A 12,372-nucleotide genomic window follows, 5' to 3' on the forward strand; every position below is an offset into this window, starting at 1 on the left:
AAATAAAAATAGATCAGACTGCTATTTTAAAGAGCCAAAGGGAAATGTGAGAACTTGCTTGAGCAAACGCTCCGAAATCAAAAGCAGCAATGGCTGTTTCTCAGGAAGTTGTTATTCTGGATTTTCAAACTGCTTCCAAAAAGAGGACCAAATTTGATTCAGAATCAGTGTGTGGTGGTATATTTCGCTCAAAGATTCCATGGGTAAGCTTAAGATCCCCAAAATACAGAACATAAGTTATAAATACCTTTGTATATTACCATTCAAAACTACCTGTCACTCAAACTGAAGGCAACGATTCCAGCAAGTTGCTTGTCAGCACTTCACTCCATAAGCAGCATTCATCTACTACCTTAGGCAATTCTACATTTCTTCCAAGCAGTCACGTATTGATAAATGGAAGCCAGTGATCTTATAGATGGACACATTTTCAGGAAATATCATCAGCCTAGGCAAGGTCTTCGAGTAACACATGAAAGCCTTGCAAAAACTTGGGAATCGAGAGTGATGCACTATATCTGAAGTCATTCCATGGGTAAACTAACTGTAAACTCTGAGTCAGCCCATGTTCACAAGGCAATAAACACATTTACACATGGCAAGACCAAACAGTCTTTTTTAAAAAAAGTGTCTCATATGGTGTTCAGGATCCAACCAGGCTGAATGTTTTCTATAAACAAGAATTTTAAGTGCTTGATCTTGTACTGGGAAGGTGGGAGAATGTTTGGAAGAGTCACCAGTAGGCACTTGAAAGAGCACAAAGACATGCAATTTCTGTAAATTAGGTGGAAAAGTATTGTTTGAATTACGTGGAAGCAAATATTAAAGAATTCTCAATTTTGACCCAGCCTAGTTGTGCATACTGGTAGCTGGTCACACACCTACAACAGATAAGCCAACACAAACCAACACAAAATGAGAACTAACTGCTGTAAGTTAGAATCTCAGTGAAAAAACTATGCAAACTTCTTATCAGAGCCAAACAAGTGGAAAAGGCTTGTACTTCAATGCTGTAGAACCCAGTGCTTATGGAAGAGAAGGATGGTGCACAGTGGGAAATTGCTAGGAAGTAACAAGCAACCATTCTGAACGAAGCTTCTGAGATTCTCTCATGTCTAGCTTTATTTTCATCAGGGTTTGAGGGGAGAGTTTTCACCAATAAAGGTCTGAAAGCCTTTGATCGTTCACTGTATCAGAATTCTATTTAATCTAATGAGAAAGCAAACAGAAGATCTGTTTACATGGACACCTCAAGCACAAGAGTTGAAAAGATCAAAGTAATACATTTAGTAAGGACCTGTGAGAGAAAGACTTAAGCTCTTCATGTAGCTTCCCAGTTCAACTTTATTACAAATGAGCTGAGGTGTTCTTTCAAGTAGCAAAAAAGATTTCTCACTATTATTTTTGTTTCTTTACTACGTTACCATATCACTGCAGAGATCTGACAGGATGTTTTCAGATGGGTAAGACACAGTGTGAAATTAATTTTGATTTAAACAAGTCTAAATTTCAGATTTTTAGCCTTGTTAAGTTTTCATGACACATCATGGAATTCCATTCAGTATTAGAGTAAAACTAAGCACCGGAAAACATACAAAGATGTCTAAAGGTACAGAAAATCTTTTATTAGAATCTAAGTCAATAATATACGTGACCCAATAAAAGTCTTCCTCAGATGCTGTAACAAGTATTGAAATGCCATGTTTTCAAGAGACCATCTGTCGTTTTGACAATTTATGACAATTTTCAAGCCTTCTAGCAACCTTGATTCTACCTCTTTCCACAGCATGTTTTGCAGTGAGGCTTTCCCTCCAAAAGGGGCATTGATTTATCATACATTTGCAACGCTTTAGAAGTTCTCACATTATAGTTTGTAACAAGGAAACCCACATTTTCGCCATTTCACTCTAAGTGAAATATGCTCATCTGGTGATGCTGAAGACCAAAGTCAAAGCAATACATGAGTTGTTTCAAATACTTAAATCTTGACTTACCAAAAAAGAAAGGTAAGCAACACAAGTTTTATTTTGCTTAGACAGTAGTGTTTGTACTGTTAATAATGCTAGTAGTATCATAAAGACAGCATTTCACTAGTTGTCAGAACTAAAGTCAAGTTGTGAAACTGAGGTCACAGCCTTGCAATAAAACCAGTCCTACTTATAAACAAGAAACAATCAAGGGATGTTGTGTCAAGGGCATCAAGAGAACTTGAACAAACTTCTTTCAGCAGATATTCTTTAGCAGCTCCCAGCTTGAAATTTCATCTTGGTCACTGGCATCCTACTGAAATCAGCACACTCGAGCTTTCATTTTAACCAGGTGGCTCAGTTTTCAATGCTTTGCTCATCATCTTATGATATATAAACCACATTTACTGGTGTAATTTTGAGCGATACCCATATTTGAAACTCGAGATTTAAATATATCCCTGCACAACGTAAGAGCTTAAAAAGTTACATATAACACAAAACGTTTCCTACCATACATAGCATGCGTCTGTTCATGCGCACCATACTGTGTTGCAGAAGAAGATACTAAACCAGGCTGTGCATGAGTTGGTGGTGCCATCATTCTAGCGTTGCCCTGTATTACAGGGCTATAAACATGAGGATGCTGCATTCAACAGAAATAAGAAAAAACAGGCAGTTAAGATAATTACAAGAAACTAGTCTGATCTAAACAATAATTATGTATTTAGAAAGAGCAATAGCTTGGCCTTACTGAAAACAGAGGGCAAACCAAGAATTTTGTACTATCACGCCCTATCCCAGTTGTTCTAAGAACATAAGGATGTTTTCTGCAGTGGATTAGAAGCCAACAAAAACCACTGGCATGCCTAATTTCTGCCACTCTAATTACGTAAGCTTACGTACATGATCACATATTTATCCAATTAAGTATGTTTATTTAAAAGCCTTTGCATTAAGAGTACAATTGTATTTTCAGAGCTTAACTAGATGTCCTGTCTCTGACCTGAAAGGAATTACTCAAAAAAGGTAATATCAACAACAAATGACAGCTTCTAAATTGACCTTAAAACTGCTAAAGGCTTTGAAGCACTTTACAATACCAAATATGCTCCAGAACAGAGAAACCCTCCAGACTGACTTTTAAGACCAGACATAATACGGTATTTGGGACTGAATCCCTTGTCTATCTGTCATGCCATATCACACACAGCAAAAGGACTCTTACCTGCGACTGGTAGTGTGGCACATGCTGCACAAGAGGCTGATTAGGAAACTGCTGGGGACTATATGCAACATACTGTGTTGAATAAGCAGGTGGTGTAGCTACAATTGGAGGGCCTGCTGCTGAGGCAGGGTGCATCATGGTGCTCTGATGATGTTGGTCTTGCCGCTGCTGTGGCATATTTGGTACTGCAAAGCAAAAAGCACCACACATTAGAAATACAGGATGAAAAATGCTAGTTTTACTGAAAGCTTTCACATTACAGTGCCACTGTTACCAAACGGAAGCTCCTCAGCTCTTACTTTTAACCTCCTTATTACAGTTCTATTAGAAAGCAACAACACAAAAAGGAGTTCCTCCAAAAAGCATTTGTCATCACTGTCTTTTAAACATATACACAGCCACAAACTCAGACCTGTTTATTTTGTGAAGAAAGGAAGGTGAAGAGAGAAAGGGACTGACAAGAATCAACAACAAGAGAGAAGGGTTATGTCAGGACACCTACATTAATTCAGGTTGATCCTACCCCCTTCAAAAGGCTTCATTTATCCTCTATGGGAACCACTCAGCAACTGCTCCATCAACTGGAAAGCTGAGTGTTAACACTGCTTGTGCTCACGGCTGAGGAGAGCAGAATAAAGGTCTCCACACAGCTGCAATTTTAGGTATTTGCATCTCTTAATCTCTGTGCTATCCTTCAGGATAGCATAAAGGAATTTTCAGGTCATGGTCTACACTGAAGGGGACAAAACAATCCATAGGAAGAAAAGGAATAGAAATAATTGGAGGGTTGAAAAGATTAAGAGAGCAGCGTGCCATAGTGTGGGACTAAGTAACAGGGCATGGTAGCTCTGGGTGAGCTCCAGTTTGCTGTAGTGAGCATGTAACTAATAACTAATCTAACTCAAGCACCTGTAAACTCCACTGCAGAATGCAACGTTGTCAGACCTCTTAGGCAGAGGGAGAGGGAAATGTTGAAGATATGTCAGTGAATTCACTCAATAATGATTATGTTTACACTGCAAACCAGCAAATGAAAAAAGTAAATACACAATACAACTTGAAGATGGTAAAGGCACTGAACTCATGCAGCTTCTTCAGGGCTATCTATGAACGGATACAGAGGAAATACTGACACTTTGGAAAGGAATGCAGAGCAGAGACTGGCCTTGCAAGGCAGGAGTACCCATCAGCACTTCTAATTAAAGCAATCAGCATTAGCAACTAAAACATTTCATTAGTCAGATCACAGAGAAGCTGGTGCTTTTAAAGCAGAAATACATTGCAGGTTTTTGTCTTCCCTGCTTTCAAAAAGCCACCTGTTTACTTCTAAACTGCTCTTTCAAGTAATTTCCTACTGCAGCAGTTGATCTGCAGCACTGGAACCTACCATCATGAACCACTGTACAACGCTGCAAGAAAGCATGCACTATGTCAAATTAGAGCAATATCTGAAACAGGGCTATAAAAATAAGACCACTGTGGGTTTTTGCTCCCTCTCTGCACTGAAGAGATGAGTGCATCTCACCACACACAGGTGTCACTTCTAAAATAATGGCAGCTGCTGCAGAGGGAATGCAAAAGAACAAACTGGAACCAGGAAAAAGTCATTTGCAGATGCATAACTATACTCTTTCTGAAAAAACAGATTCTTCTCATTGACAAAAACTCTATTAAGGCACCGCTCAGGGCTCTGCTGCAAATCGGTGCAAAGAATACACCAAGTTCCCTCTTAAACAAATCTGTAATATTTATGAGGAATAGGAGGAAAAACAGCTTACACTAATTTTCCAAGTAACAGAGACATTTTCCAGTTTCTTAAATTAAATTCCAAAAGCAGAAATGTCATGTTACTCAAACTTACAAGGATTTGGCCAAATTACATTACCTAGAAACGACTATTTCCATTTAACTCACCTTCCTTAAGAACAGTATTTAAAATCTCAATTTGAAAACAAAAGCACATGGGTTAGAAAATACACAAACATTTGTTATTTTGTTCATGCTGCATGCAAACTAAGAACCAAACAGGCAGTATTATTCTCACCTTTACCTGCTCTATATGTCTTGGCTTGGTTCACTGGCATGGGCGTCATGGGTATAGGATACAAAGGCTGAAACAGAAGAGGAGTTTAAGCTAAAGATTCCTTTTAAAAATGTGTATGTGTCTGTTTTGGGGTGAACAGCTTTCAGACCTTTCACTCTAAGTCAAAAAATAAAAAAGAAATACAATGACCTCTAATAATACTAGAAGCCATTTTTTTTCTTAAAACTTCACTGACACAGGTAACAAACACAACACTCATCATGGCATATCAGAACTCTGTAATAAGTTTCCACTGTGAAATTGGTTTCAAGACCTGCCATATCCTGGTTTTCAAACTCTTTTCAGAGACTATTTATACAAATGTAATGCCTTAGGTTAAACATAAGACTGAAGCCTCACAGAAGTTTCTTGCAAACTCCTTTATTCCAAACAAGAAGAACTCTTGTGACCTTGTTGAAGCTGACAACTAAATCACTCATTAACACATTCTGAGCATAATGAGTGTTTTATGAGAGCAAAGTTACATCAAGATTGATTGCTTCCTCCACTAACAAAACCTTTAACCACACCGTTAGGACTGTTAACCACATTTTTTTTTTTAATAACCAGCAACCATTTTGAGCAAGAGGAAGAGAGAAAAAAAAATATTCCGGATTTCAAATACAGTTTAGTGAACTCTGCCTAACCTATGCTTTCTTTCACCACTGTGACTAAGTCTGCACGTACAACCAACCAAGACCATATGGTTTGCAATAACCTGCCAAGTAATGCTAGTATTGTTACTGCAAGCAATGTATTAAATCAGACAACTTTATAGCAGTTAGGTCTGAAAGCCCAGTGATCTCTGCAACAAGCAGAAATTAGTGGGACACAGCTGGAAGCTAAGGACAAAAAAAACCAGTTGCTTAAAACTTAAGTTAGCAGTACTGTGCTGGGAGCAAGGGGGAGGAGGTCTGTGCAGATTAACAGTAAATGCAAGTCACAGCTGCTGGAATTTACAAGTGTTTGAGACTATTATAGCTCTCAGGTTGAAAGGCCACTGGGGGAAAGTCAGTATTTACATAGCTAAAACTGAACAACAATGTAATTGTTCCCATATTTACGGGAGTAATACTTAGATGTCCTAAGTCTCCCCTTTTGGCTGACAATCATCTGAAAAGTGCCAACAAATTTACATTACGTGCTGCACTTTACCTGCACGCCTGGACTCACTGGAACCGGGTACATCATATTTGGTGCAAAACAAACAGGCTGAGTGTACACTGGAGTTGGCTGCTGATGGCCCACCATGGAAGGGCTTGGTTGAGCTTGTGGGCGAGGGGAGGTTGGTGTAGTAGAAGGCTTCGGCTACAAACAGAGTTCAGCAATGCATATGTAAGATTAGCTTGACTGTACTTCAAGGAAAAGGTTTGCCTCTGAGCAAATGTTAAACACTATCAATTAACTTACCTGAGCAAAAGATCGAGGGTTGAATTCTTTCGCATTAGGATTCAGTGTTGATTTTCTAACTTGCCTAAACATAAAGAACAGCAAAATACATCACTGAGCATTATTCCATTACAGCACATATGTTGAACTCCCTAACAAATAAAAATCTACAGAGATTAAATATTTCATTTCCATCTGTGAGTCAGATTTCTGAGAACTCAAACAGCACAGCATACAAAAAGCCACTCTCACTGACGCTACTCATACTGCACTTCTCCACAAAGAAGTTTTCCTGCTGTTGATACTTCAGTTCACATGAGGCAGGAAAACACTTAACTCATCATCTAGACATAGAACAGACATCAAGAGGACTAGAGCTACGCTTGCAGCTCTACCACTGACTCATAAAGTGGTTTTCATTCAGCACACGCATCTCATCTGCTGCTTCCTTTGCTCAATTAAGAGACAAATTACATCAGTCATATAAACATTAGGATATAACATGTTCATAATAGCTTTTGTACTAACAATTAAATGCTAATAACAGATTTGCTTATTCTAAAGGACATAGTTACTCACTCAGAAGTATCCTTCTTCTCCTCTTTATCCTCTTTATCTTGTTTGCTTCCTGGACCAGATGTCTGTACACCTTGTGAAGTTACCTCCGGCCCTCGCTTTTGCTCAGAACTATTACTTATTGATGGAGAAATACTAGGACTATTGGGTTTGCTACTGCCACCGTTAGAGTTAGTATTACTGCCAGTTTCTATGATAGGTTCTTTAGGGGCTGGTTCTGTCTTTTCTTTAACTACATCTCTCGATTTTTCACCTTCTCGGGTTTTGTTTAGCAGCTGATCCACTGCATCTGAAGAGGAACTTGACTGTAACTGGAAAAGAACCCAAGGTATATGTCCATTAAATTAATACACAAAACTAGGAACAACAACCTAACACCATCACAGAGTACAGTACAGTTCCACAGACCTCAACCATTTGGAAATGACCTTTTCAAACACGTATTTCTGGTAGAAAAAAAAAAAAGAACACTGACAACATTTTAAGCCTACACTCTGCAAGAAGCTTTTCAGAGGTTGTCTGACCTACATGTTGATTAGGAAGTGACAGGAAAGCTTAAGACCACGCCTTAGACTCAGCCCCCTCCATGACATTTAACAGTAACTCTTGAAAAGCTGACCTGATTTAGTAAATCATTACAACCAGGAAACATGCAGTAGAACTGCAGATGTTTGTCTCCAGCTTTTCTCAGCTAAACTCTCCATTAAACTCTGAAGCAGCTTTTCCACACAGCACAAACATGTTAATTCTTTGTACCTAACTCTCACACAGGTTCTGAGCAGCATTTTCAGTGTACAGTATTTAAGCTGATATGCATACTTGTGCATTAAGCAATCAGACAAGCAAGATTTAGCAGTGAATTTTATAACATTCAGTGTGAGCTCTTATGGACATTTCCACAAATTGAGCACAAGTTTTAAGGCAATGTTTCCCCATTAACATATGCAATGTATTCAGCTCATTAAAGTAATCTGGATGCACGAGAACTACGATACCATTAAAGATAGTGGACAGAGAAACTTACCCTAAAGTCATTCTTAAATTTCTTTAAATCATCAATCTGTTTTCTATGTTCTGAAACAATTGGAGATACACCTGCCAAAGACAAGACCAGAATTGTCCAAGCATCTCTAACACAGGTTTTTATCTACAACCACCACATTCCTAAATTTGCAAAAAGGCAATGCTTGCATATCTAGAAATTAAATATAGATACATCACTTTATCTGCAATTTGGTATCATCCCATGATCTGCATGTATGAGGACACAGAAATAGTCTGTAAAAGCATGGCATTATGTAACTGACACATCTATAGTTCTAACACACACTAAGACAGAAGCCCTGAGGTATAAGGACTGCAGAACCCAGATGAACACAAAGAAACATGCAATAGAACCCTCAAAGCAAAACATGCCAGCATTTAAAAAATATCAGTTAAAGCTGAAATGCTGACCAAGTTCCACAGTGCAAAAAGATTTTTATGAGAAATGCAGTAACAAGCAATACTGCAGAGAAAAAGGCAATGTTAAGGCATAATGGGAAGAAGTGTAGTTAAAAAAAAAAACTGTGTGAATCACAATGACCAGAAGTATTGTGTGCACAGCTCTAAGTAAAAACCCCATCCAGACCAGGAGGAAGAAGAAAAAAGGGGGAAAAAACCCACCAAAGAACACACTATCCACATGAATATCTCTCTACTCTGAGTAGATGAAAGGAGTCAAGAGCAATACTTAAAACTGTAGGTCTCTGTCACTTTAGAACTGCATGACATCATTTTCCCTATACAACACCCAAGACAGATTACCTCAAAGTTTTCCTTAAAACCATTAATTAAACTAGTCAGTATAGCAGGTTTAGGGCTCAGAATTATACATTACTCAAGTACTTATGGAAGCTTTTGATACCAACCTTTGCTTTCAGGTTTAGGAAAACTAGGAGAAGTCTCACTTGGCTTTATATTCTCCTTGTTTCCAGCTGCAGAATTTTGCCTCTGGTCCTGAAGCCTGGTATCTTTAGCTAGGAAAGAAGTTGTCAAAGTTATTCTCTGATACACAACTAAAACTGAATAAAAAGAGATGACAAGATGGGAACAAAGGAGAGATTTAACCATGTTTAGCTTATAAAGGAAAATCTCTATGTTACACATTTTCTGCTAGCTCTTTAGGGTCTGGAGAGTTATCCTTCCTCTTTGCCCATCCTATGGCTATTAAGTCAAATGAAGTGTCCCAGACCTCGCTCTTCCCAGTCATACACAGATCCTTAGCTAGTGAAAAAAACCTTCAGAACGAAAGGAAATTATTTCAGATAGAAAAGCTCTTCATGTGTAATTTTACAAAGATTTGAGAGTCAGATCTCTATGACTGTGCTCTTGAAATGTTCGTTCCTTCACTATGCTTGTAACATTCTAAGAAATTAGTGATCTGAGTTTCTTCAAATGAGAAAACAGCAAAAAAAAAACCCCATTAAAAAAAAAAATCCTAAATTAGGTCAAACACCCATACTTCCATACCTGATAAAGGGCAGGGGAAATTAAGTATGCAGTCTAACTAAAAAGCCTTTTGAACCTTACTTTTAAGTCATCATCGTGGGGAAAAAGGGAACTCAGGACACAGAAAAATCAAGCGCATCAGTCAGAATTTTTCCCATCATTTAATAAAGCAGCTTTGATCTTGTAAAGGCATTTTCATTTTCAGGGATGAGGCAAGGGAAGCATCTGCCAGCTAGTGAGGGTTACTCACCTTCATTGGAAGGGGTAACTGCTCTGTTGGATGCAGGGCTGGCAGGTGTCGGAGAGGCAGCTGGAACAGGCATGGCAACAGATTCAGTGGGAATAGTACCAGGCTGAGGAGAAGGCAGAGCTGGTCCTGCAGGAGTGCTGCTCTGCCTTGGGGACCTAGGCCTGTGTGTTTTAGGGGATAATCTTGGAACTAGAAACAAACAGGAAAAAACAGTTATAGGATAAGTTTCCTCATTTGCTCAGCAGTTTGCTTAATTTTAAAATGACTAAGAACATGCTTTAAAATATTCAATGGAACATTATCTAGTGACTGAAAACCTGTTTACCTTTCAGGTACATCTCCTAGTTCTTTACAATGCAGCATTTCAGGTAAATGGTGCCATTTTCCTGCAGATTGTCCCCTAACAATATCACTGCTCTGCAGATCCACCAAGAAACTGTAATGTGGTCTCTGGCCCCTCAGTGGTACAAGAGCCCACATTAACAAAGTTTCAGACAAGAAAGAAAAAGGTGGTTGCATCTCCACACAAATACGAAACATTTTTTGAAAGGCTGGGGGGGAAAAAAAAACACCAACCAACCACCTTCCACTTTACAGTGTGCCCTCCTATGGAGGTTTGCCAGCTGCAAAAACCAAAACCAAAACCAAAACAAAAAAAAACCAACAAAAAAAACTCAGCACATCTCATTGAAAAATCTGATGTCCGCTTCTGTCCCTGCATTAAAGCAGCAAAGAAAGCTGTGTATTCTTTAAAAGGTAAGTTGTACCTCCTGCCTCCTGCTCATCCCACAGTGGCTAGTTAGTTCCTTTATGTCATACATTCATACATAAACTTCAAGTGAGCAAGAAGAAAGAAAGGTAAATTGCTTAACAGTTCTACTTGCATGTCATTGATTCGTAAAGTCGGTGTAGGAAGGGAAGATGAATTGGAAAGAATGCCAGAACAGAAGCGTTTAGAACTTTTCTACAAGGCAACCAGTTCTATGGGTTGTCCATGCATTAGGCAGTAAGTCATATCTGCTTCCTAAAAAATGCCTTCCCATCGCCCTTCTCTACAATTCTAACACCACTAAGAAGTATCAGACTCTGAACTGTTGCTCACTTGCACCTGGAATCAAGAAAGCACTCAGCTGCTGACGACTGACCAGAACACTGTCCCAACTACAAAACCAGGGTTGCTGTCACAAGACTGAGCTTTACATTTAAAGCCAAACATGGAAAAAAAAAAAAAAAAAAAAAGTGTTAGCTTATTCAGAAAATACATTGATTCTATCTACTGCTACAGTAGTTATGACAAACACAACACAACCACTTAGAATCTGCATCGTTTGTTAAAGAAAAAAATTACATCCAACTTCACTTGAGTATTATTTCATCTTTTCTTGTAATGCCAGCCTTCCTCTACCCAAATGCCTCACTCCTGTCTAAACCATAACAATCCAGCTAGGCTGTCACTAACCAAATTCAGCAGAAAAGTCTCTAACTTTTTCTCATCTCCTTCAATAACATGCCAGAAGGTTATTTCTTTCAACAACTCTCACATTTTTCCTTTCTTTCATACAGCAACTGACCTGTCCTCTCTGCAATTCAGACAATATTACACTTTAAGGATCAACTCACCAGTTGTTTCACTAAACTACCTGGTAACATCCTTCTCCAGCTTCATCTAAGCAAGCTAAGTTAGCAGACCAGTGTATTCAGAGCCTGGGTTGTCTAGAAACGCAGCACTCTGCTTAGCATTAAGACTCTAAGATACCCCTGGCAAGCCATCTGCAATAAGCCAAGCTTTACCTACCCCCACTGACAACTGATGACCACGTCCCACCTGAAGGGCTGCCTCGTGCCACTGCAGTAGTAGATGCTTCCCCTGGTGCATTATGAGATACAAATTCTAAGCCACTTGAAATTGTACCCCTACCAGTAGAGACTCTGTGACCTCGAGGGTGCCGTTGTGCCTTAGGAGACATCCGTGGAGGCCCTGAGAAAAAGAAGACAACCCCACACAATAAGTACTCAACATCCATCACAAAGCATACTCAAGTATACTGCCTGTTTATAAAAGTGGATTTAACCTAGTAACTCACAATAATGCAATCACACTGGCATAGACTAGAACCAGGGATCTGTGAGACCAAAAAGATCAAGCCACTGGTCCAGCCAGACTAGCAGCATCCTCATCACCTTACTAAGAAAAAGTATATTAATTGATATTTAGAAGTTTTACCAGATTTAAAAATTTGAATCCAAGCATCCAATATTGCTTACAGCAAGAAAAGACAAAAAAAAATTAGTGGCCCATCTCCTGCTGGATGATCACAGTTCTGAGCTGTCAAACATTTCCAAGAGGAAAAAAAAAAAAAAAAAGGATTGCATTGTTTTTGTCAGGTGG

At 38.9% G+C, this 12,372-nt stretch overlaps 1 protein-coding gene across 4 annotated transcripts in view; it reads right to left on the reverse strand.

Annotated features, from left to right (window-relative positions):
- Positions 1-12,372, reverse strand: part of ATXN2 (ataxin 2) — a gene marked incomplete at both ends in the record, with an annotated part of 42,522 nt that overhangs the window by 12,505 nt on the left and 17,645 nt on the right. For 3 of the 4 annotated variants that reach the window (XM_079543919.1, XM_079543917.1, XM_079543916.1), the window contains 10 exons: positions 2,481-2,613; positions 3,196-3,380; positions 5,246-5,306; positions 6,434-6,586; positions 6,689-6,752; positions 7,247-7,554; positions 8,268-8,338; positions 9,154-9,261; positions 9,984-10,172; positions 11,779-11,961. In XM_079543919.1, the coding sequence (XP_079400045.1) occupies positions 2,481-2,613; positions 3,196-3,380; positions 5,246-5,306; positions 6,434-6,586; positions 6,689-6,752; positions 7,247-7,554; positions 8,268-8,338; positions 9,154-9,261; positions 9,984-10,172; positions 11,779-11,961 (1,455 nt within the window). Of the gene's footprint in view, positions 1-2,480; positions 2,614-3,195; positions 3,381-5,239; positions 5,307-6,433; positions 6,587-6,688; positions 6,753-7,246; positions 7,555-8,267; positions 8,339-9,153; positions 9,262-9,983; positions 10,173-11,778; positions 11,962-12,372 lie in introns of all 4 variants that reach the window. The other variant, XM_079543918.1, reaches the window with a different exon arrangement.

The sequence above is a fragment of the Tetrao urogallus genome (genome assembly GCF_951394365.1).
Source record: "Tetrao urogallus genome assembly, chromosome: 17".
NCBI classification, from domain to species: domain Eukaryota; kingdom Metazoa; phylum Chordata; class Aves; order Galliformes; family Phasianidae; genus Tetrao; species Tetrao urogallus.